The sequence below is a fragment of the Diospyros lotus genome, chromosome 14, assembly GCF_014633365.1.
Source record: "Diospyros lotus cultivar Yz01 chromosome 14, ASM1463336v1, whole genome shotgun sequence".
NCBI classification, from domain to species: domain Eukaryota; kingdom Viridiplantae; phylum Streptophyta; class Magnoliopsida; order Ericales; family Ebenaceae; genus Diospyros; species Diospyros lotus.
Window position 1 is genome coordinate 32789030 of NC_068351.1, and position 22818 is coordinate 32811847.

Genomic DNA, 22818 nt, shown 5'->3' on the forward strand with positions numbered 1-22818 from the left:
ATAAGTACATAATAAAAATTATTATATAATTAACGACAAATTTTTATAGACTAAATTCATATTTTTGCCCCCGTAATTTTACATTTTTTTTTATATATTCATCTAAATTTTTCGTTATTTCGATTACATCATTATATTTGTATTTTTAAATCAATTAACCTCTTATATTTTACCCTTTTTTTTATATGATAATTTAAACTTTTCGTTATTTCTATTATACTTATATATTTACATTTTCAACTCAATTTAATATTTATATTTTAAAATATAAAAAAGAGTTAAATTAATTTATTTATTTTACACATTAAAGTATAATAATTAAATTGATTAAAAAATTAATAGTATAAGGGTATAATTAAAATAATAAAAAAATTAAGTTAATAGGCGAAAAAATAATCAAACTATATAAATTAAATTAACTCAAAAATATATATCTAAATACATAATTAAAATAAAATAATTATAAAAAAACATAAAAATATAAATTTACCGATGTGGTACAAGTAACAGTGTAATTTACTCGATTTTAACAACGTTGATTTAAGTGAATAGATTCCAATTTAGTACAAAGATTCGTAACCGACAACGAATTAAATTTAACAGATTCGCACAGAGTTCGAAGGAGGATCCGGTCAAGATTCGGAGGACTGGTGAAATAACATTTAAAGTAGATGAATGTAACAAATGGTGGGGGCCATTAGGGTAAGTGCCCTCACATGACTAAATTTTTCTAAGATTTTTGGGGACCTCCACCCCTCCCTATTGCTCCTTCTTGTTGTATTCATCATTTTGTTCTAAGAATCTTTTCAACCATTGCTATGATTAAAATATATATTTTCCACACAAATATAATATCTTATTTTAGTTGACAATAGTACAAGCATTACCCCCTATTGCCGGTTCTTTATTTTTTTTGGTTATTTTTTCAAGGATTAGCTTCCTTCTTAAAGGGCCCCACTTTCTGGTCATGTGGACGAAACATCTAGAAAAACGATATGACCCACCATAATTTTGCCTCTACGATGAAAAATTTCTAAAACATCATTAAAATTCAAACTTTCGATACTCTTATTATTCTGTTTATACTTTATTATTACGTGATGTTTGTGGGAGTCACAAATATAATAACTTATTTTAGTTGACAATGGTACAAGCATTAGCGAATGTATTTTGCTTGCATTGTGGGTGGGCTTGGTGTTCAATTTTGACTCGTATTGTTTGGTGGTTGGATGATTTCAAAAAAAAAAAATAAAATAATTTATTTCCTTGGGTTTGTTTAAGAAATCCATCAAAAGTTTTAGCCGTCTTTGTTTGGTGGGTGCAGTTAGGTTTTTGTCTTGCTTTCGTATTTTTAATTACGAGATAAAGAATCTATCTAGATATTTATAATGAATTTCTCAAATGAATCTCGTTGGTCATAGCAGTCTTTCTTTAGATACCATATGAGAATATTTAATTTACTTGAATGACTCGACAAATATTAGGTGCCCATTTTTATTCTTATATTTTCATATATAAATTTAAATTTTTTATTATTTTAATTATATCTATGTACCTATATTTTTATGTTAAATTAATTTATGTATTTTGACATTTTTTTACATGACGATCTGAATTTTTTATTATCTCGATTACATCTATATATTTATATTTTTGAGTCAATTAAAATATAATTAGATAAATATAATTAAAATAATAAAAAGTTTAAATTATTATATAAAAAATATTAAAATATAAAGATTAAATAAGTGTAAAGATATAATTAAAATAAGCAAAAGTTAGAAGGTCCACAAAACAAAAGTCATAATTGCACGCTTAACTTTTATGCTAACGTGTCTAAATAAGGCTCAAAGGAGCTCCAATTATACACTTTTAACTCCAATTGTGTGACATGAGTATGAAAAAGTATATATATAACTATTGATTCTTATTTGTTATATTATTCACTTTTCATTAAATCTGTGGTTACCCACAAAATTTGCTATATTTGTGAGAGAATATTTTCAAAAGTAGTTTATAATTTTTTTAAAAAAAAATGAAAAGTATTAATATAAAAAGTTTTAAGTACCAAAAACTCAACTAGACGGATCGAGTTGAAAAGACGTTGAACAAAATTTAAATGTTACTTTTAAGATTTCATAGCTAAAAAAGAACGAGAATCTAAAATCTTAAAAATACTTAAAGAGGTTTACTAAATAGTGTCGGGTTTTGTTAAACATTGTGCGTTTAATGTATTTTATTTTTATTATCCAAATCTTCCTATTAAATGATAATGGTTTTGTTAACGAGTACCCTCAAAATATTAGTTAAGATACATTTAAATAGACATTATCTAAATTATTTTACGAGCAAATACTATATTTTGGTATTACGAAATTATATCAATAAAGTATTTTTAAAACTCTTTATGTTTAGTATTTAAAAAAATAATAATTTTAACAAGATTTGAACTCACTACCTTTAAAAAGTAATTAATTTTTTAAATAATTTTACTATCGCACCGAGACTCATTTTATTTTAAAAATAAATTATAACACTAGAGTGTAAAGCCGAAATAATGCTCGGGAAAGTGGTCTTTTGGATGCTTAGGAGTTAGTTCTCGGTGCAGACTTTGAAAAATATCGTCGAACTCATGTACATTGTTGTATAGTTTTCTTTCTTAATTTTCTTTTTGAATAATTTTTTTGCTCACTTGTTTAGTGTGTTTGTTTTTAACATTGTCTCGCGATTCTCGGGGTATGCTCGGGATGTGTATATATATATTTTAATTTTTTAAAATATTTATAAAATAAATAATTATTTAAATATTTATATAAAAAAAATATATATTTATTAGCATTCGCCCAAACGTGACAGAGTGAGCTGTCTCCACTTTCAATCACGCCCCATTTGCAACCCTCTTTTTCTCCTAACAAAGTTGTCATCTTCTTCCGGCCAACAATAGGGAGCGCCCAGACAGGGGCTAGCATGGAACATGAATGGAATCAGAGGAGGCTGGGGCTGGGGGGCCCACTGCATCTCTGGCATTTTCCGGGAAAATAGGGAGGGAAAGCAAAAGAAAATGAAAGAAAAGTTCAATGAATCTGCGGAGGACAATTTGGTCAAAGATCCCCATCACCCCCATCGCCCTCGTAGAATCTCTTTCAAACTTTCCTTCCTCAAAAGGTTCGGAAATGTTATTTATATATATTTAAAATTTATATTTATAATAATAATATTATTAAGTGAATTTATTAAGTGGCCGTCGAGCCAGTTGTATTCTGCAATTAAAGGGTACGTTAAAATTTTTACGTAAATATTTTGATACTTAAATAAGACACTTTGATATTAACTTTAGTATATTATTCAAATCTTCAATGTTTGAGTTACTGATCAAAACGTTTATGTGGGAACTATAAGAGTTATTTTATGACTCACATGATAATTCATGTAAATATCTCTACAGATATTATAGTAATTATCTAATGAAATAATCAAATTTATTATCAGATATAACTGTATTAATTTGATAAGATAAAAAATAAATTTAATAAGATAAAAATTACTTAACTTTATTATGTGTCATTTGATTGTGTTTTTTCTTACAAAATTTAAGTTATTTAAAAACGAAGGCCTTGCAGACATAGTGTAATGATAAAGTACTTGAAGTTTTACATGAAATACTAAAATTTGAATTAGTATCACGACTTGAAAAATAAATTATTGTTGGAAGGCAACATTTAACTAGAAGACAATGGCAAGAGTATAAATTAAGTCCTATTTAAATAGTACTAAATATCCAGTTCTTAGTATTTATAAATTGTGTTTGCATTCAAATTTACCTAAATAATGCATCAGGAGAAAATTTTTCTCCATCTCTGAAGACTAATTGAACAAAGCTCGGACACCTTAAATGAATAAAAAAAAAATAAACCAAGTCACTCTAAGTAAAACCTAAATACTATTGAAATACTTAATTATAATATTTTAATGATATTTATATATTAATATATTATATTTATAAATAAATATTACTCTTATAGAATTATAATTGAGTATTTAAATATTAAAAGAAAGGTAAACAACAGTAATAACAGCTTTTTGCAGAGCAGCCGCAACACGTGGGGCTCGTCTTTCCACGCCACTTGGCCGCCATGTGCTTTTCAAATGCAGGCTTCATAATTTAATCATTCTGTCACTTTCAAGTACACCCTTGATTTGACTTTAAATTATTACTCTCTTTCATTTAAAACATAAAGGGTAAATAGTAAAAAAATACCGAATCTTTCCGAGAATTTACTATTTTATCCGATAATTTTAATTTTAAAAAATATTATTAATACATTATTGTGTACATATTGAGTAGCACAATTATATACCAATATCTAAAATGCTGTCATCCAAAGTGGTGAGACGTAATAAGGCGAGGAATATTTATATCATATATGTATCTTGTGCAGTCCAAGATATATATAAATAATGTACAAATAGCATGATTCTTTAATTTTAATGATTATACTACAATTAGCTTAATTAAATATAATTTTATTAAATATTTAAAATTAATTTAAAAATAGTGTATTAACATTAACGTGATATGTTCAGTGTCGTTTAATAATAATATTTATGAAATTTACGTGAACACATAATTAAAAACAAAAAATATAAACAATTGACGTAACTAACTTTCGTCGGCCACCCCTATAGATTGTTGTTAGAACTTCTCACGGTGGTCATCGACCATTCAACTTGAGAGATACAAAAAAAGAGAAACAAGGAACAAGTGATGGAAAAGACGAGGAAGATGAGACAAAGGCTCGAATTATATGCTTGTAGATCTTTCATGATGTTGTTAGCTTTCAACATAATTTTATTTAAGTATGTTATGAGATTAGTTTTCTTTGGTTTGATCCCGTGTTTTTAATTATCTTTGTGGGTTGCTTGGAATATGTTCTATCGTAATTTACAATTTATTAATACATACATACTTACAAAATATTTACTGAATATGAATTATAACTAGTTGAATATTGGGATTACTGTCATTGCGCGGTCTCCCGTCGCTTGTGTTATAAATTTTGGTAGATGAGATAAATCGCATATAGAAATTTTGTTTCATTGCATAGGACAATAAGTTGAACTCATGATGTACTGATACGAATCTCAACTTATCATAATTCAACCATTTGATCTGTATTTTGAAAGCATAACTAGTCGCGAAGTTTTTCTTAGAGGATTTACCCTCACATTTCATCAGTTAACAATATTTTTTTAAAAAATAATGTGAGAAAGCCTAGGTGACACGTGATTTAAGGTGCTTTTCATGGCTTTTAACCAGAAATCATGGTGGACGGTGAGACAATGACTTCACTCTATTGAGAAAAGATGTTTGATCCGCATGGCATTAAACAATACCAGGATTCCTCATTATTGCTTTTTTTTTTTACCAATATTTTTTGTATATTTTTTTCCCCAAGAATCCTATATTTTGAAATATATTTAAAAGGTAAATTATGCTATTAGTCTATGAATTTTTGTAACAAATCAGTCATTGTATTTTAATTCTTATCAGCATAACCATTCAACTTTAATTATTGTTAAAATTTAATTCATTTCTATTGATTTTTAATCAAATTGTGTTAACACAAATTAAAGCGATATAAATTAGTCTTGTTATAACCTAGCCTTGGGATAGTTATCTCTGAAGAAGACTCTCACGGGCATAGCACGGTTGATTTTCAGGTAACAGATTGCATTAAAAAATGTAGATTCGAGTCATGTTAGTCGCAGTGTAGGAGTTTCACCCTCCTGTGGGGGTGATTCCTTGTGGACATCATGTATTGTGTCTCCTATCTGGTGTGTTGTAGTGTACCGTGATTAATCCCTCCCACGTGCGTCGGGCAATGTGCGGAGAGCCCTTAAGGTGAGAGATTTCACTTTTTGCACCCAAGTTATCTCTGAATAAGTCCTCGAGAAGTGTGCTCATGCCCAAATAAGTGTTCATTGGGGTACTTATTTCCAGAGTTAAGGGAAAAGCATAAAATAAATAAATAAATAAAAAAGAATAGAATAAGGAGGGGGGGGAGATGCAACAAGGCTGTCCTTATAAATAGGGGGTGGGCAACCTTATTATGACCTCTTTTTTTGCCCATGTGGAAGACCCTGTGGGTGCACGAAAGATCGAGAGATACCAGTCCAAGGGTTGTGAGACTTAAGTGAGAGGCTTGTGAGAAACTCACAAGAGACACGCGAGAGGCTTAACTGAAGGATTGGTGTGGCCTAGAGGCTGGAGAGGTTACTCAATTACTGGTATGGTTGAGTGACTGAAATCGAGTAATCTCACATGGGAGTCTCTCTTGATGCCACCGAGAGACTTTCCTGAGAATTTATGAGTCACTCGACAAGTGTTATTTTAAAGACTCTCATACCCCATAATCTTCACCTCCAAATCCAAAAGAAAGCTCGAAATGTTTATTGAACATTGTTGCTCTCTCTCCATTTATCAATCTTTTTTTCCCTATAAATAAGAGATTTTTCGTTTAGCAAAGATATGTTCACAATTTTGTCAAATCTATAATTTCACTTTGGATATGAAATTGACTTAAGTATCAAAGGGATTATGGGCAATCTCACTTGCGTCTCTAATTAATTTTTCTCTTATATGTAGGTCACTCGTAGACTCTCTAATTAATTTTTCTCTTATATGTAGGTCACTCGTAGACTTACACCTGACACACATTTTTTGTAAAAAATAAATAAATATATTTGCATTTTAATAAGAACCAAACAATGGACCAAGTGCCCCAACATGACACAACTCGTGCGATCATACACTGACATAAAAAGATGCAGATGTTTTAACCTGTAGGACAACCTTTTTTACAGCTCTGGTCACACCCATGTGCCTTTGAATTGAAAAAATAGATCATATCTTGTGTGAGACACAATTGTATTTTGATTAAATTAAATTATAATTTTAAAATAAATGACACTTATTATTATTGTCAAAATATAACAATTAATTTGTAAGGCAATAAAGGTGATCTTGACGTTTAGGAGACTTTGAGACAAATAATCAGGAGGTTTAGAGAAATAATGGTTGGCTAATGAATGAGAGGCCTCTGATGATCGAGAGGTTGTTATGTGGAAACAACATTTATATATCTTAGAAATTGAATAGAGCGTGTTATCTTACTTTTTTAAAGTTATTAATAATGAAAAGGATGATTTGAAAATAAATAAATAAATAAATAAACACATGATTCTTAAATACTAACATTAAATTATAGAAAATGTCTTGTAAAAATGACTTAAACAAAATGGTTAAATTTACCCTTAATTTTACTCATGTTATCTATTATAATACCCTTAAAATGATTATTAAATAAATAAAATTGCATTACTTAAACAAAATGTAGTTTTACTAATGGTATCTATTCTTAATTTTCTACTGACCTCATCAAATTGTTTAAATTAAATAGACTAAACTTGTGTTAAAGACCAAATCGAATAGAAAAGATTCTCAAACTAAATAAATCAAAAAAATAAAATAACCAAATTGACTAAAAAAACCTAAAATAAGAAAGTGCAAAAACGATATCGTTTTTGACATTTTGGTTCATTCGATTATTTTGATTTTTTTTAATACAAACACCAAACTAAATCAAAATAATTGAAATTTTTGAACTTGAAAATCGAACCGAACCAACCTACAACTTAAACTGGAAACCAACAAAATAAACCGACCGAAAAAATTGAAAAAAATTAAAATAACAAAGTGCAAAAACGGCATCGTTTTTGACATTTATGTCGTTATATTATTTTAATTTTTTTCAATACAAAAACCTAATCGAATCAAAATAACTAAAATTGCTAAACTTGAAAACTGAACTGAACCAACCAACAACTTTGAACCGAAATTATCGATTCGGTTCAGTTATTACGGCTTAACCAAAATGTTACTCACCCATGCTAATAATTGAATTAATGACAATAATTAAATAATAATAAATACATCTTATTTATTGATAAAATTCATTTATTATATCTTTTTTTTAACATTCAAACAATTTTATCGACAGATAAATAAATCATATTTTTGAATAATTTAATTAATCAATATAATTACTTAAATATTAAAAAAATATTGGTGCTTGGGGTAGTAGTTAATTTTATCTCATAAGTAAATATTTAATTTTTTGTGATTCAAACTTTATTACTAAAGTGATTTTTTAAAACATCTTTTAAATTGTGCTTAAAAAAAGCTAAATTATAACAGTCAAAAACCACTTAAATCTATAGTTGATAATATTTTTTACTAGATTTTATTTCAATATTATTTTTAAGAAATGATATTTATCTATATATTCTATTATAAAAATAAATAATAAATTTAGCCAAACTTATATTTTTAGTGTATTTATTCATCTAAATTTTTCGTTATTTTAATTATATCTTAAAATTTTTATTTTTGAATTAAATTAATTTTTATATTTTAACTTTTTTATATAATAATAAAAAAATAATTACTTCAATAACACCAATACGTATCTAAACGTGTGAAAATTGAAGTATAAAGGAAGGAGCGAAAATTTTCACGGCACTTAGTGAGGAGAGACTTTTGTCAACAAGACGGCCTAAACTGCGTTGATTTAGCGCAAGAGAGGACGCGTGAGGTTGCAAGCGCTTTGTCGGCTGGATGAAACGACGTCGTACTGGGAAGGCACTGATTTTTCTAACGCACGGCTTTTCCACGAAAACCCTAGACTTTACTGTTGGCCAGCGTTTCGCTGCTAGTTTCCACCGCTTATATATACCGCCACCTCCCTGAAGATTCAATCCACACAGAGAGAGCGAGAGCGAGAGCGAGAGAGAGAGGAAGAGGGATTCGGAGAGCGAGAGGGAGAGAGATTCGATTCGATTCGGTTCGATTCGATTCAATTCAGCTTCGAGCACAGCAATGGCTAAATTGCAGGCCATTTCGCCGTGTTCATCATCTTCCTCCAATCTCTGCTTCTCCGGATCCAACCGAGGTAATCATTCATCCTTACGTACATACGGACATACATGATACATGTCTTTCTGCGTGTTATGTTTATACATCTATGCGTCGTTTCTAGATGTGGCTATGGCTTGTAGCCTTTAGAAGAGTCAACGAGTCATGTCTTCGTAACTTGGAAGTCACGAGCTAGATCCAGGAATTAGGCTTGCCTTTCGTCTTGCAACTGTTTTCATTTTCCAGTCCAACTGTTATTTTCTGACAAACCGAACGTGGCCTAGTAATCAGAACCCTGATGTATATCTGTTCGTCCACTGAGTTCGCCATATTGTTTGAAATGCTGCGAGTACGCCAAATTTTGTCATATTTTCTGGCGTTATGATGTTAACGAGTTCCTAACTCCGTTTGAGATTCATTTTACCTGCAGGGACATTCTTGCATCCTGAAAATGTCTGCTGGCCGAAGAAATGGTCTTCATTTCAAGATGTAGTTTTCCGCACGATCTCCTCCGCGTTCTTTTATAATATTTTTTTTTTGGGGGCGGTCGGGGTGGGGTTGAAGGCGTGCTAGATGTGTAGCTGGGGTGGGTTTTTGTGTTATATTTTATTTGTTTTGACCAAATTTTATGACGTGTATTGCAGATGGGGGCGAAAGCGAGTGAGCTCCATGGACACGCGGTTGTTCATAGCAATAGGAATATTGCCAAGGCTAGTAACAACCAAGGTACCGAGTCACTACCAACCAACCTTTATATTTGTGGTCATGCGATATTGTTTGCTTTATTTGGAAGTTAATTTGATGCCATACTTTTTTTAATATTTTGCATTTGTTATTTCTCGTAGACCTAGTCACAGCTACTTGTGGCAACTAAAACAAAAAGGGTTGTTTTTGGATATTTTTTCACTAGCAATAGGAGACCATATTATTTTTTTTGTTACCAGGGGTTTTTATTTTAATGGTGTCAGCCTAGTTGTTTTATTGGTTTTATTATGGCTCTTTTCTATGAACCGCTTTCTGTGTTTTGCATTTGCTACACCAAGAGTCAACCTTCGCTCTGTATAGGAGTTGCATATGTCTCCCAAATCATACGCGTCGAGTTACGTATCAAATATCAATTTATAATTGTAGTTTCAGGCCTTCAGCCGGGTATATTTCTTTCCTTCTTTCCTGACTGTGAACTTGAACGGAGTTTATGATAGATTTCAATAGTGAGTGTTTAGTTACCCAGTGGCATATTCTCTGTACATTCCTTTTAGGGGGTCCCTCAAGCTCTTGCTGTATTTTGTTCTAGATGATGATTATAATTTTCTTTTCATTTCCTTTACTGTTTTGGCCTGCAGCTATTCAAGCCGTCTTAATTAGTGAAAAAGAGATCGAAAGATCCGACACTGCCCCGTCTACAAATGGCAGGTTTCTACGCAGAAAACTAAATAAAGTGGTTCTAGCATACAGCGGAGGCTTAGATACCTCCGTCATTGTCCCATGGCTCAGGTATTCTTTTTTAAAATAAATCCTGGAATATGGTCAAAGCATGTTAACCTTTGTGCATTATATCTACAGCATATATATTTTTCTGCAAACACTTCTTGTCCGCAGAACGACTAGTGTACTAGGTGCGGTACATCTATATTAAACCTGTACATTTAACCATTTATATAAAAAAAAATTCTTATTATTGGGTAAATAGGAGTTACTTTTAGTCAAGCCCCAGGGCTGTGTATTCTTTAGTTTCATGCTTCAAATTGTACATGTGTCCATCTGTTCATGCATGGGATATTATATATTAGTTTGCTTTTGATTGCTCTGAGACTCAGTGCTTCCAACTCTGGTGCATGGTTATCTGCTCTTCTTTCAAAATAATTCTTTCACCTGTTCTTAAATTCTTGTCTGGTTCTGCATAATGCAGGGAGAACTATGGCTGTGATGTTGTTTGCTTCACTGCAGATGTTGGACAGGTATGCTATAATTTTACTCAGATGCACTTTAAACTTTCAATTTTTATGTAATATGTATTTGGTGTTGAATTCCATTAAATAAAAGAGTATTTTAAGTTCTGTAGATGCTATGGCTTCAAATGCTGATAGCAAATGTTAAATTTCCACAGGGTGTAATTGAATTGGATGGTTTGGAACAAAAGGCCATGGCAAGTGGGGCTTGTCAATTAGTTGTTAAGGATTTGAAGGAGGAATTCGTCAGTGACTACATATTTCCATGTTTGCGTGCTGGTGCTATCTATGAAAGAAAGTACCTGCTGGGGACTTCAATGGCCCGTCCTGTTATTGCAAAGGTAGAAGACAAGTATTAATTAAGAATGATTACACAACTGCTTCTATTAGCTATCTTTATTTTTTCTGGATGCATGGCTATAATTTTTAAGCTTTCCCCACTTGGCTAAGGAAGGACAAAGTAGTAATTGGAAACATTATATATCCTTATCTTCTGGGGCATACAGGACTGCTCACCTTCATTAGCCTAGGTTTTCAACTATATAGCGTTAGGAAATGTGTCTGCCAGTTCAATAGTATTCTCTAATCAAGCTAAGTTTCAGGAAAGAATACTCAGATCCATTGCAAAATCAACATAGAGCATGAGAGAAGACAACACTTTTAGGGCTTGGCCAACTTTCCAAGGCCAAGAAGAGACCTCTGCAAGACTGCAACTTCCCATTATGGCCCTTCCCCCCTCCACCTCTCCCCGCCTTTGAACAATGTTCCAAAAAAAAGAGTATACTGCCTGCTTCTGCCTACCCTGCTCGGATAAGTTCTGGAAAATAGATCGGCCTTACCACTCCACTCTATCACCAATGCAAATACAGCCTCCCACCCACCCCAAAAGTAAAAGTCCCGAACTCTTCTATTTTCCTTGACTTACCTCCATTCTTTTCAAACTTCCAGTAAACACATCAAAAGCTGTAACTTCCAATTGGCTCAAAGATTTGACACCAGTAAAATTGCACACTATCAGAACTTAGTGAAGTTGCAAAAAGAAACATAGAGCTTTTTCCAGTATATATGTGCTATCCCGTGGGTTCTTTATTTGTATTGCTCGGGTCATTTTATCATATATCCTCACTAAGGTGTCATGTCTACGGTCTGCAACACCCACAATTAGAGTGCATCCATTTCTATTCATGGGAATTAAAGTTGAATGCAGCATCCTATAATAAGTAGACCCTTCAGTTGAATTCAGATGGACTTATCAAAATCCTACCCGAACATCTAGGAAGGAAACATAACACTTCAAATAATCCTTACTAATACAAAATCAAGTAAATTAAAAAATATGCTTTTTCATTGAATAGGCCATGTGGTGGTGGGGAAGCAGGGGGGGTGGTCAATTACAAGTTAATGGAGATGTAATGTTATTTTCATTACATAGATGCTTCAGTAAAGAAATGCTTCTTTGATGGCTGGATTTTTATAGCTAATTTCTTGAAAATATGTTGTATTGGGGTATGGCTAGGAATTCGGTAAAGAAATGCTTCAGTAAAGAAATGGATGCAAAATGATCTTTCTTGCCTTTTTTTTTTTTTAACTTCTGTGAAAACTTCATTTTCTTACATATGGTGCAGTCCCTGTCCTATCTTCTAACGTTTTGAGTATGTAGAAGATATGTAGCACAATTTATTTTCAGATGGATGGCTTTTTACCATCTCTCGAGTTTGTGTTCTACCATATTAAATGTATCTCCTTAATTCTCACCATTTATCTGCAATCGTAGGCCATGGTTGATGTTGCTAGAGAAGTTGGAGCTGATGCTGTTTCTCATGGATGCACAGGGAAGGGAAATGATCAGGTATGCTCTTGAGTAAAATTATTTAGTAATCTTCCAATCCATGAGTTAGTGAAGCCAGCTCATCTGATTTCCTGCCTGCATAATTTTCACAGGTTCGCTTTGAGCTCACTTTCTTTGCCTTAAATCCCGACCTCAAAGTTGTCTCTCCCTGGAGAGAATGGGAAATCAGAGGGAGAGAAGATGCTATTGAATATGCTAAGAGACATAATGTGCCCGTCCCTGTGACAAAGAAATCCATCTACAGCAGAGACAGAAACTTGTGGCATCTCAGTCATGAGGTATTCCGCCACTTCTTGTTTTAGGTTAACTTGTTCTTGCTTTGGACTCATTTGCTTGTTTTTATTTTCTGTTCTATTTATGATAAATATATATATTTAACACCTTAGGGGTAATAGTTGTGCTTGCTTTAGAAATATAAAATAATAATTTTCTCTCTCATTCTTTCTCTGTATGTGGGTATGAAAATGAAGGGAGACGTCCTGGAAGATCCTAGGAATGAACCGAAGAAGGATATGTACATGTTGACGGTAGATCCACAGGATGCACCTAATAAACCTGAGTAAGTTGAACTTGCTCAAATCGCATTTCAATTCCTTATATTTTGTTGCTCTTTTGATTTACCCACTAATTTTTTTTTTTTAATTTTATTTTTCCCTCTACCCTTTTGTAGATATATAGAAATCGGGATAGCTGGAGGCCTTCCTGTTTCAGTGAATGGAAAGCATCTTTCTCCTGCATCTCTTCTCTCTGAGGTAAATAAAATTGGTGGGAAGCATGGAATTGGCCGTGTGGACATGATCGAAAACCGCATTGTTGGTATGAAGAGCCGTGGTGTGTATGAAACTCCCGGTGGGACCATCCTCTTTGCAGCCGTACGAGAACTCGAGTCTCTAACACTCGATCGTGAGACAATACAAGTTAAAGACTCCCTTGCCCTCAAATACGCCGAGCTGGTGTATGCAGGCAGGTGGTTTGACCCTCTTCGTGAGTCGATGGATGCCTTCATGGAGAAGATCACGGCAACCACCACTGGATCAGTGACACTCAAACTGTACAAAGGCTCTGTCAGTGTAGCTGCCCGTAGAAGCCGGTATAGTCTATACAGGCAAGACATCTCCACATTTGAGAGCGGGCAGATCTACAACCAGGCCGATGCTGCTGGATTCATCCGGCTCTACGGCCTTCCCACCAGGGTTCGGGCAATGCTCGAGAACTAAAATAAGATGCACGACATTCTGGTCGACGAAGCAGAGCATTATTCGTCCCCCCACCACCTCGGCCCGGTAGCTTATCCTCTCTGTCTGTCTCAACCCGCAAATGGAGTGTGCTTGCTGGAAACGGCATTTGCTTTATGGTCTGCTCTCTCTCAATGGCTCTTGCATTGGAAGATGATCCTTAAGCCTCAAGTTAATGAAATGGCGCGTAATGTATGTAAATTGTTGGTTTGTTTATTTTTATTCGTTCTTTCTGTCAGTTTCCATTTGTAGGCAGTTAGGCAATTTGCCATCTGACTTGTAGTTCAATGTTCTGTTTTTATGAAGAGTAATGCAAGGGCCGGTTGTATGTGTGCATGAATGGGTCTATTGCAGTTACATTTATCCTGTTTGTGCTGACCACCACCACGACCACCGCCACAACCACCTCCACCTCCTAGAGCATCTCCAATGTTGAACAGTGGTTTACATAAAAAATTTTAACACCATTTTAGTGTTGTATTCAACACCAAATTGGTATAAAATTGGTATAAAAGAGAATTTTTAAAGAATATTTTATAAATAAATATTAATTTATTTATTTAACTTAGTATAATATAATTAAAAATAATTAGTCATATTTTATAAAAAAAATTAAAAATACTCATAATTTTTTTAAATTTTTTTCAAAATATGTTATTCTAATTAATTTTTTTACTAAATTTTTAATTAATTATTTTCACCTAACTTTTATCAAACTAATTGTTTATTCACCTAATTATTTATCCATCTCATTTTTTAACTAATATTTTAAATCAAAGAAACTATTTTTCTCATAAATATTTTTTTCACTTAATATTTCAACTAATTTTCTTATCTTCTTTTATCCACATCTTTTTTTCCTATTTATTTCACAACTAACTTTACTACATAACACTAACTTTTATCTAATGTATGATAACCTACATTTCATTAAGTTTTTTTCTCTATTATAAAAGGCAACACACTACCATCTATTTCACCATCAACTTTCCACAAAAGTGAAAGAGAATTCATTTGGCATTTATCTTCCAAATGAGTTTTAAAGTCAATTCATCTCATGTGTCCTCTTCATCTTCATTCTCAAATCCTGAAGATGAACTTGATCTAACTATAGCAATTTACGCACAAACACTAGCGTTTAATGCACAACAAGGAGCATTAATGAATGCGTATGCTAATAATAATCTCATCATGACTTATCTCAATCAAGAAGACAACAATCAAGCAAGTCATGGAGACTCGATTCCTGGTCATAGAGTGATCTATTGTGGGCGAGCAGATGCTGAACGTAATCTCTGGGCTGATTATTTTTCGGAGAACCCACGGTATAATGAATCAATGTTCCATAGACGATTTCGAATGGGTCAAAGTTTATTCCTGCGTATTGTCACAGCTGTCGAAAGTCATGATAACTACTTTGTACAACGGTGTGATGGCTTCGGCAAACTTGGATTGTCTAGTTTGCAAAAAATAATAGTTATGTTCCGAATGTTAGCATACGGTGCATCGGCTGATTCTACTGACGAGTACATTAAAATCGGAGAGTCTACAACAATTGAAAGCATGAAGAGATTTTGTCGAGCTATTGTTGAGGTATTTGGAGAGTGTTACCTAAGATCACTTAACGCTAATGATGTTGCAAAGTTGCTCCAAATAGGTGAGAAACGTGGGTTTCCAGAAATGTTAGGGAGTCTAGACTATATGCATTGGAGTTGGAAAAATTGTCCAACGGCTTGGACAAGATAGTACAATAAACATAGTGGATCTCTAACTATTATTCTTGAGGCTGTTGCTGATTATGATCTTTGGATATGGTATGCATATTTTGGTTTGCCCGGTTCTAACAATGACATTAATGTCTTGGAGGCATCTCATTTATTCGCAAACATCGCTTAAGGTATAGCTCTTCTGGCTTATTATGTCATTTAAGGAAAAGAATACAATATGGGTTATTACTTAGTCGATGGTATATACCCTAAATGGTCTACTCTTGTACAAACTATTCATGATCCTCGGGGTCCAAAAAAAAAATTATTTGCTATGAAACAAGAAGCAAGCAGAAAGGACGTAGAACGCGCATTTGGAGTTCGTCAGTCACGATTTGTAATAATCAAGGGACCAGCACGTTTTTGGAATAAACATGTATTGCATGATATAATGTCTGCATGCATCATAATGCATAATATGATCATTGACGATGAATGTGATGTGCATGCAGACATCTCAAATTGGAGGGAAGTATTGACCCCTGAAGTTGATATATTGGTAGATGAAACGACTCGATTTCAACAATTTCTTACTCGGCATAAGCAAATCAAAGATAAGGAAGCTCACCTCGCACTCCGTAATACATTAATTCAACATTTGTGGGAGTTACATGGTCATAATAATAGTGAATAATTATTATTCACCCATTATCTATGATATAATGTTAGGGATATCTTATCCACTTTTCTTTATGTAATTTACTTCTCATTAATAAAATATGCTTATTTTAAATAATTTCCTTTTCTTTATGTAATTTACTTCTCATTAATAAAGTATGTTTATTTCAAATAAAGCAAGATCTCATCTCAACCATTGAATGAAAAGTGATTTAATTTAAATCATTAATAGTATCCTTATCTCTTCCACACTCTATCCAAGATATGACACAAAAATAAAACAAGATCTCATCTCAACCATTGGATAAAAAGTGATTTAATCTAAACCGTTAATGGTATCCTTATCTCTTCCACACTCTATCCAAGACATGACACAAAAATAAAGCAAGATCTCATCTCAACCTTTGGATGAAAAGTGATTTAATCTAAACCGTTAATGATATCTTTATCTCTTCCACACTCTATCCAATACATGACACAAAAATAAAGTAAGATCTCATCTCAACCTTTGGATGAAAAGCGATTTAATCTAAACTGTTAATAGTATCTTTATCTCTTCCACACTCTATCCAATACTTGACACAAAAATAAAGTAAGATATCATCTCAACCATTGGATGAAAAAGTGAATTAATCTAAACAGTTAATAGTATCTTTATCTCTTCCACACTCTATCCAAGACATGACACAAAAATAAAGTAAGATATCATCTCAACCATTGGATGAAAAGTGAATTAATCTAAACCGTTAATGGTATCCTTATCTCTTCCACATTCTATCTAATATATGACACAAAAAGAAAGCAAGATCTCATCTCAACCTTTGGATGAAAAGTGATTTAATCTAAACCGTTAATGGTATCCTTATCTCTTCCACACTTTATCCAAGACATGACAGAAAAATAAAGCAAGATCTCATCTCAACCTTTGAATGTAAAGCGATTTAATCTAAACCGTTAATAGTATCTTTATCTCTTCCACACTTTATCCAAGACATGACACAAAAATAAAGTAAGATATCATCTCAACCATTGGATGAAAAGTGAATTAATCTAAATCGTTAATAGTATCCTTATCTCTTCCACACTCTATCCAATACTTTACACAAAAATAAAGCAAGATCTCATCTCAACTATTAGATGAAAAGTGAATTAATCTAAACCGTTAATAGTATCCTTATCTGTTCCACACTCTATTTAAGACATGACACAAAAATAAAGCAAGATCTCATCTCAACCTTTGGATGAAAAGTGATTTAATTTAAACCGTTAATGGTATTCTTATCTCTTCCACACTCTATCCAAGACATAACACAAAAATAAAGTAAGATCTCATCTCAACCTTTGGATGAAAAGCGATTTAATTTAAACAGTTAATAGTATTTTTATCTCTTCCACACTCTATCCAAGACATGACAAAAAAATAAAGTAAGATATCATCTCAACCATTGGATGAAAAGTGAATTAATCTAAACCGTTAATGGTATCCTTATCTCTTCCACATTCTATCTAATATATGACACAAAAGAAAGCAAGATCTCATCTCAACCTTTGGATGAAAAGTGATTTAATCTAAACCGTTAATGGTATCCTTATCTCTTCCACACTTTATCCAAGACATGACAGAAAAATAAAGTAAGATCTCATCTCAACCTTTGAATGAAAAGCGATTTAATCTAAATCGTTAATAATATCTTTATCTCTTCCACACTTTATCCAAGACATGACACAAAAATAAAGTAAGATATCATCTCAACCATTGGATGAAAAGTGAATTAATCTAAATCGTTAATAGTATCCTTATCTCTTCCACACTCTATCCAATACTTTACACAAAAATAAAGCAAGATCTTATCTCAACTATTAGATGAAAAGTGAATTAATTTAAACCGTTAATAGTATCCTTATCTGTTCCACACTCCATTCAAGACATGACACAAAAATAAAGCAAGATCTCATCTCAACCTTTGGATGAAAAGTGATTTAATCTAAACCGTTAATGGTATTCTTATCTTTTCCACACTCTATCCAAGACATGACACAAAAATAAAGTAAGATCTCATCTGAACCTTTGGATGAAAAGCGATTTAATTTAAACAGTTAATAGTATCTTTATCTCTTCCACACTCTATCCAAGACATGACACAAAAATAAAGTAAGATATCATCTCAACCATTGGATGAAAAGTGAATTAATCTAAACCGTTAATGGTATCCTTATCTCTTCCACATTCTATCTAATATATGACATAAAAAGAAAGCAAGATCTCATCTCAACCTTCGGATGAAAAGTGATTTAATCTAAACCGTTAATGGTATCCCCATCTCTTCCACACTTTATCTAAGACATGACAGAAAAATAAAGCAAGATCTTATCTCAACCTTTGAATGAAAAGCGATTTAATCTAAACCGTTAATAGTATCTTTATCTCTTCCACACTTTATCCAAAACATGACACAAAAATAAAGTAAGATATCATCTCAACCATTGGATGAAAAGTGAATTAATCTAAATCGTTAATAGTATCCTTATCTCTTCCACACTCTATCCAATACTTTACACAAAAATAAAGCAAGATCTCATCTCAACTATTAGATGAAAAGCGATTTAATCTAAATCGTTAATAGTATCTTTATCTCTTCCACACTTTATCCAAGACATGACACAAAAATAAAGTAAGATATCATCTCAACCATTGGATGAAAAGTGAATTAATCTAAATTGTTAATAGTATCCTTATCTCTTCCACACTCTATCCAATACTTTACACAAAAATAAAGCAAGATCTCATCTCAACTATTAGATGAAAAGTGAATTAATCTAAACCGTTAATAGTATCCTTATCTGTTCCACACTCTATTCAAGACATGACACAAAAATAAAGCAAGATCTCATCTCAACCTTTGGATGAAAAGTGATTTAATTTAAACCGTTAATGGTATCCTTATCTCTTCCACACTCTATCCAAGACATAACACAAAAATAAAGTAAGATCTCATCTCAACCTTTGGATGAAAAGCGATTTAATTTAAACAGTTAATAGTATTTTTATCTCTTCCACACTCTATCCAAGACATGACACAAAAATAAAGTAAGATATCATCTCAACCATTGGATGAAAAGTGAATTAATCTAAACCGTTAATGGTATCCTTATCTCTTCCACATTCTATCTAATATATGACACAAAAAGAAAGCAAGATCTCATCTCAACCTTTGGATGAAAAGTGATTTAATCTAAACCGTTAATGGTATCCTTATCTCTTCCACACTTTATCCAAGACATGACAGAAAAATAAAGTAAGATCTCATCTCAACCTTTGAATGAAAAGCGATTTAATCTAAACCGTTAATAGTATCTTTATCTCTTCCACACTTTATCCAAGACATGACACAAAAATAAAGTAAGATATCATCTCAACCATTGGATGAAAAGTGAATTAATCTAAATCGTTAATAGTATCCTTATCTCTTCCACACTCTATCCAATACTTTACACAAAAATAAAGCAAGATCTTATCTCAACTATTAGATGAAAAGTGAATTAATCTAAACCGTTAATAGTATCCTTATCTGTTCCACACTCTATTCAAGACATGAGAAAAAAATAAAGCAAGATCTCATCTCAACCTTTGGATGAAAAGTGATTTCATCTAAACCGTTAATGGTATTCTTATCTCTTCCACACTCTATCCAAGACATGACACAAAAATAAAGTAAGATCTCATCTCAACCTTTGGATGAAAAGCGATTTAATTTAAACAGTTAATAGTATCTTTATCTCTTCCACACTCTATCCAAGACATGACACAAAAATAAAGTAAGATATCATCTCAACCATTGGATGAAAGGTGAATTAATCTAAACCGTTAATGGTATCCTTATCTCTTCCACATTCTATCTAATATATGACATAAAAAGAAAGCAAGATCTCATCTCAACCTTTGGATGAAAAGTGATTTAATCTAAACCGTTAATGGTATCCCCATCTCTTCCACACTTTATCCAAGACATGACAGAAAAATAAAGCAAGATCTCATCTCAACCTTTGAATGAAAAGCGATTTAATCTAAACCGTTAATAGTATCTTTATCTCTTCCACACTTTATCCAAGACATGACACAAAAATAAAGTAAGATATCATCTCAACCATTGGATGAAAAGTGAATTAATCTAAATCGTTAATAGTATCCTTATCTCTTCCACACTCTATCCAATACTTTACACAAAAATAAAGCAAGATCTCATCTCAACTATTAGATGAAAAGTGAATTAATCTAAACCATTAATAGTATCCTTATCTGTTCCACACTCTATTCAAGACATGACACAAAAATAAAGCAAGATCTCATCTCAACCTTTGGATGAAAAGTGATTTAATCTAAACCGTTAATGGTATTCTTATCTTTTCCACACTCTATCCAAGACATGACACAAAAATAAAGCAAGATCTCATCTCAACCTTTGAATGAAAAGTGATTTAATTTAAACAGTTAATAGTATCTTTATCTCTTCCACACTCTATCCAAGACATGACACAAAAATAAAGTAAGATATCATCTCAACCATTGGATGAAAAATGAATTAATCTAAACCGTTAATGGTATCCTTATCTCTTCCACACTCTATCTAATATATGACACAAAAATAAAGCAAGATCTCATCTCAACCATTGGATGAAAAGTGATTTAATCTAAGTCGTTAATGGTATCCTTATCTCTTCCATACTTTATCCAAGACATGACACAAAAATAAAGCAAGATCTCATCTCAACCTTTGGATGAAAAGTGATTTAATCTAAACCGTTAATAGTATCCTTATCTCTTCCATACTCTATCCAAGACATGACACAAAAATAAAGCAAGATCTCATCTCAACCTTTGGATGAAGGGTAATTTAATCTAAACCGTTGATAGTATCTTTATCTCTTCAACACTCTATCCAAGACATGACACAAAAATAAAGTAAGATATCATCTCAACCATAGATGAAAAATGAATTAATCTAAACCGTTAATAGTATCCTTATCTCTTCCACACTCTATCCAATACTTGACACAAAAATAAAGCAAGATCTCATCTCAACCATTGGATGAAAAGTGAATTAATCTAAACCGTTAATGGTATCCTTATCTCTTCCACACTCTATCCAATACATGACACAAAAATAAAGCCAGATCTCATATCAACCATTGGATGAAAAGTGAATTAATCTAAACCGTTAATGGTATCCTTATCTCTTCCACACTCTACCCAAGACATGACACAAAAATCAACCAAAATCTCATCTCAACCGTCGGATGAAAAGTGATTTGATCCTAACCATTAAATGGTATCCTTATCTCTTTAGAAATTGTTCTATAAATAATGACTCATTCTTGATTAAAATATCTCTAAACATCTCTCCTTTTCAATTCTTGCCAGTAGAAAAATATTTTCACAAAAATGTTTCTACGAAGTGCTTCATATTCAAATGAGGAAGACCAACTCCTATACCATGTATATCTTGATGTTTCTCAAAATCCAATTATAGGTGCAAACCAATCTAGTCTTCAATTTCGGTCTCGCATAAAGACTGAATATCACAAGGCATTACCAATGCATATTACTCAAGTTCGACCTAGAAGATCTCTAACATCACGAATGCAAGTAATCAATGCAGCAATTAGCAAGTTAAGAGGATGCGTTCGACAAATTGAAAATTTGAATCCAAGTGGCGCTTCAGAACAAGATATCGTAAGTATTTTCTATTTTTTAGTTATAAATGTTTTATGAAATTCATTTTTACTCGTATTTCGATCTCATTTTTGACAACTTCAAATTTTGGTTGCATTGTCCAGTTAATTCAAGCTAAAGCCCTACTAGCAGAGGATCCAAATTATAGTAAATGATTCAAATTTGAGCACGTGTGGCCACTGCTTAAAGATACTGAGAAATATTCCAATATGTTTAGCACATAAACTGCAAGTCGTCTAAAGAGAAATGAAGGCAAAGAAGCCTCACAATCAGATTCTGGAGCATCATAGTCTGAAGGTACATCGTCATTTTGTTTTGATTTAAATGCAGACTTCGAAAGTCAAGAGAAAAATAATGATATTAACGACAAGAATGATTCAATTGAGCGATTTGTTGGGAGGAAAAAAAGAAAAAATGAAAAAAAAAAACAAGGTGATGAGATGATGCAATTTTTTAGATCCATGAAACAAGAAAATCAACAAATTACGGATATGTTTAAAGAAAGCCAGACACGTATGCAAGAAACGCAAGCTCTAATGCAAAGAAATTGTGAAATTCAACTGTTACGAGCTCAAAATGAGTTCAAAAAAATAGAGTTGCGAGAACAATGTGAAAAGAATAAAATTTTACAGAGGGATGTGGATTCCATAAAAGATCTAATGTTACGTGATGCTATTCAAAGTGAACAAATGAGAA

At 32.3% G+C, this 22818-nt stretch overlaps 1 protein-coding gene across 1 annotated transcript; it reads left to right on the forward strand.

Moving 5' to 3' along the window:
- Positions 1 to 8800: 8800 nt before the first annotated feature.
- Positions 8801 to 14343, forward strand: LOC127790255 (argininosuccinate synthase, chloroplastic). Its single transcript, XM_052319609.1, has 10 exons — positions 8801 to 9011; positions 9405 to 9463; positions 9619 to 9700; positions 10318 to 10468; positions 10884 to 10932; positions 11082 to 11264; positions 12698 to 12772; positions 12865 to 13050; positions 13243 to 13331; positions 13443 to 14343. Exons 1-10 carry the CDS (start codon positions 8939 to 8941, stop codon positions 13987 to 13989), a joined length of 1494 nt encoding a protein of 497 aa, XP_052175569.1. The 5' UTR covers positions 8801 to 8938; the 3' UTR covers positions 13990 to 14343.
- The last annotated feature ends 8475 nt before the right edge of the window (positions 14344 to 22818 follow it).

Coding starts and splice junctions, on each gene's coding strand:
- LOC127790255 (XM_052319609.1), top strand. CDS start 8,939: ATGGCTAAATTGCAGGCCATTTCGCCGTGTTCATCATCTTCCTCCAAT. Junction 9,464..9,618: donor AATGGTCTTCATTTCAAGAT/GTAGTTTTCCGC, acceptor CGTGTATTGCAG/ATGGGGGCGAAAGCGAGTGA. Junction 9,701..10,317: donor CAAGGCTAGTAACAACCAAG/GTACCGAGTCAC, acceptor TTTGGCCTGCAG/CTATTCAAGCCGTCTTAATT.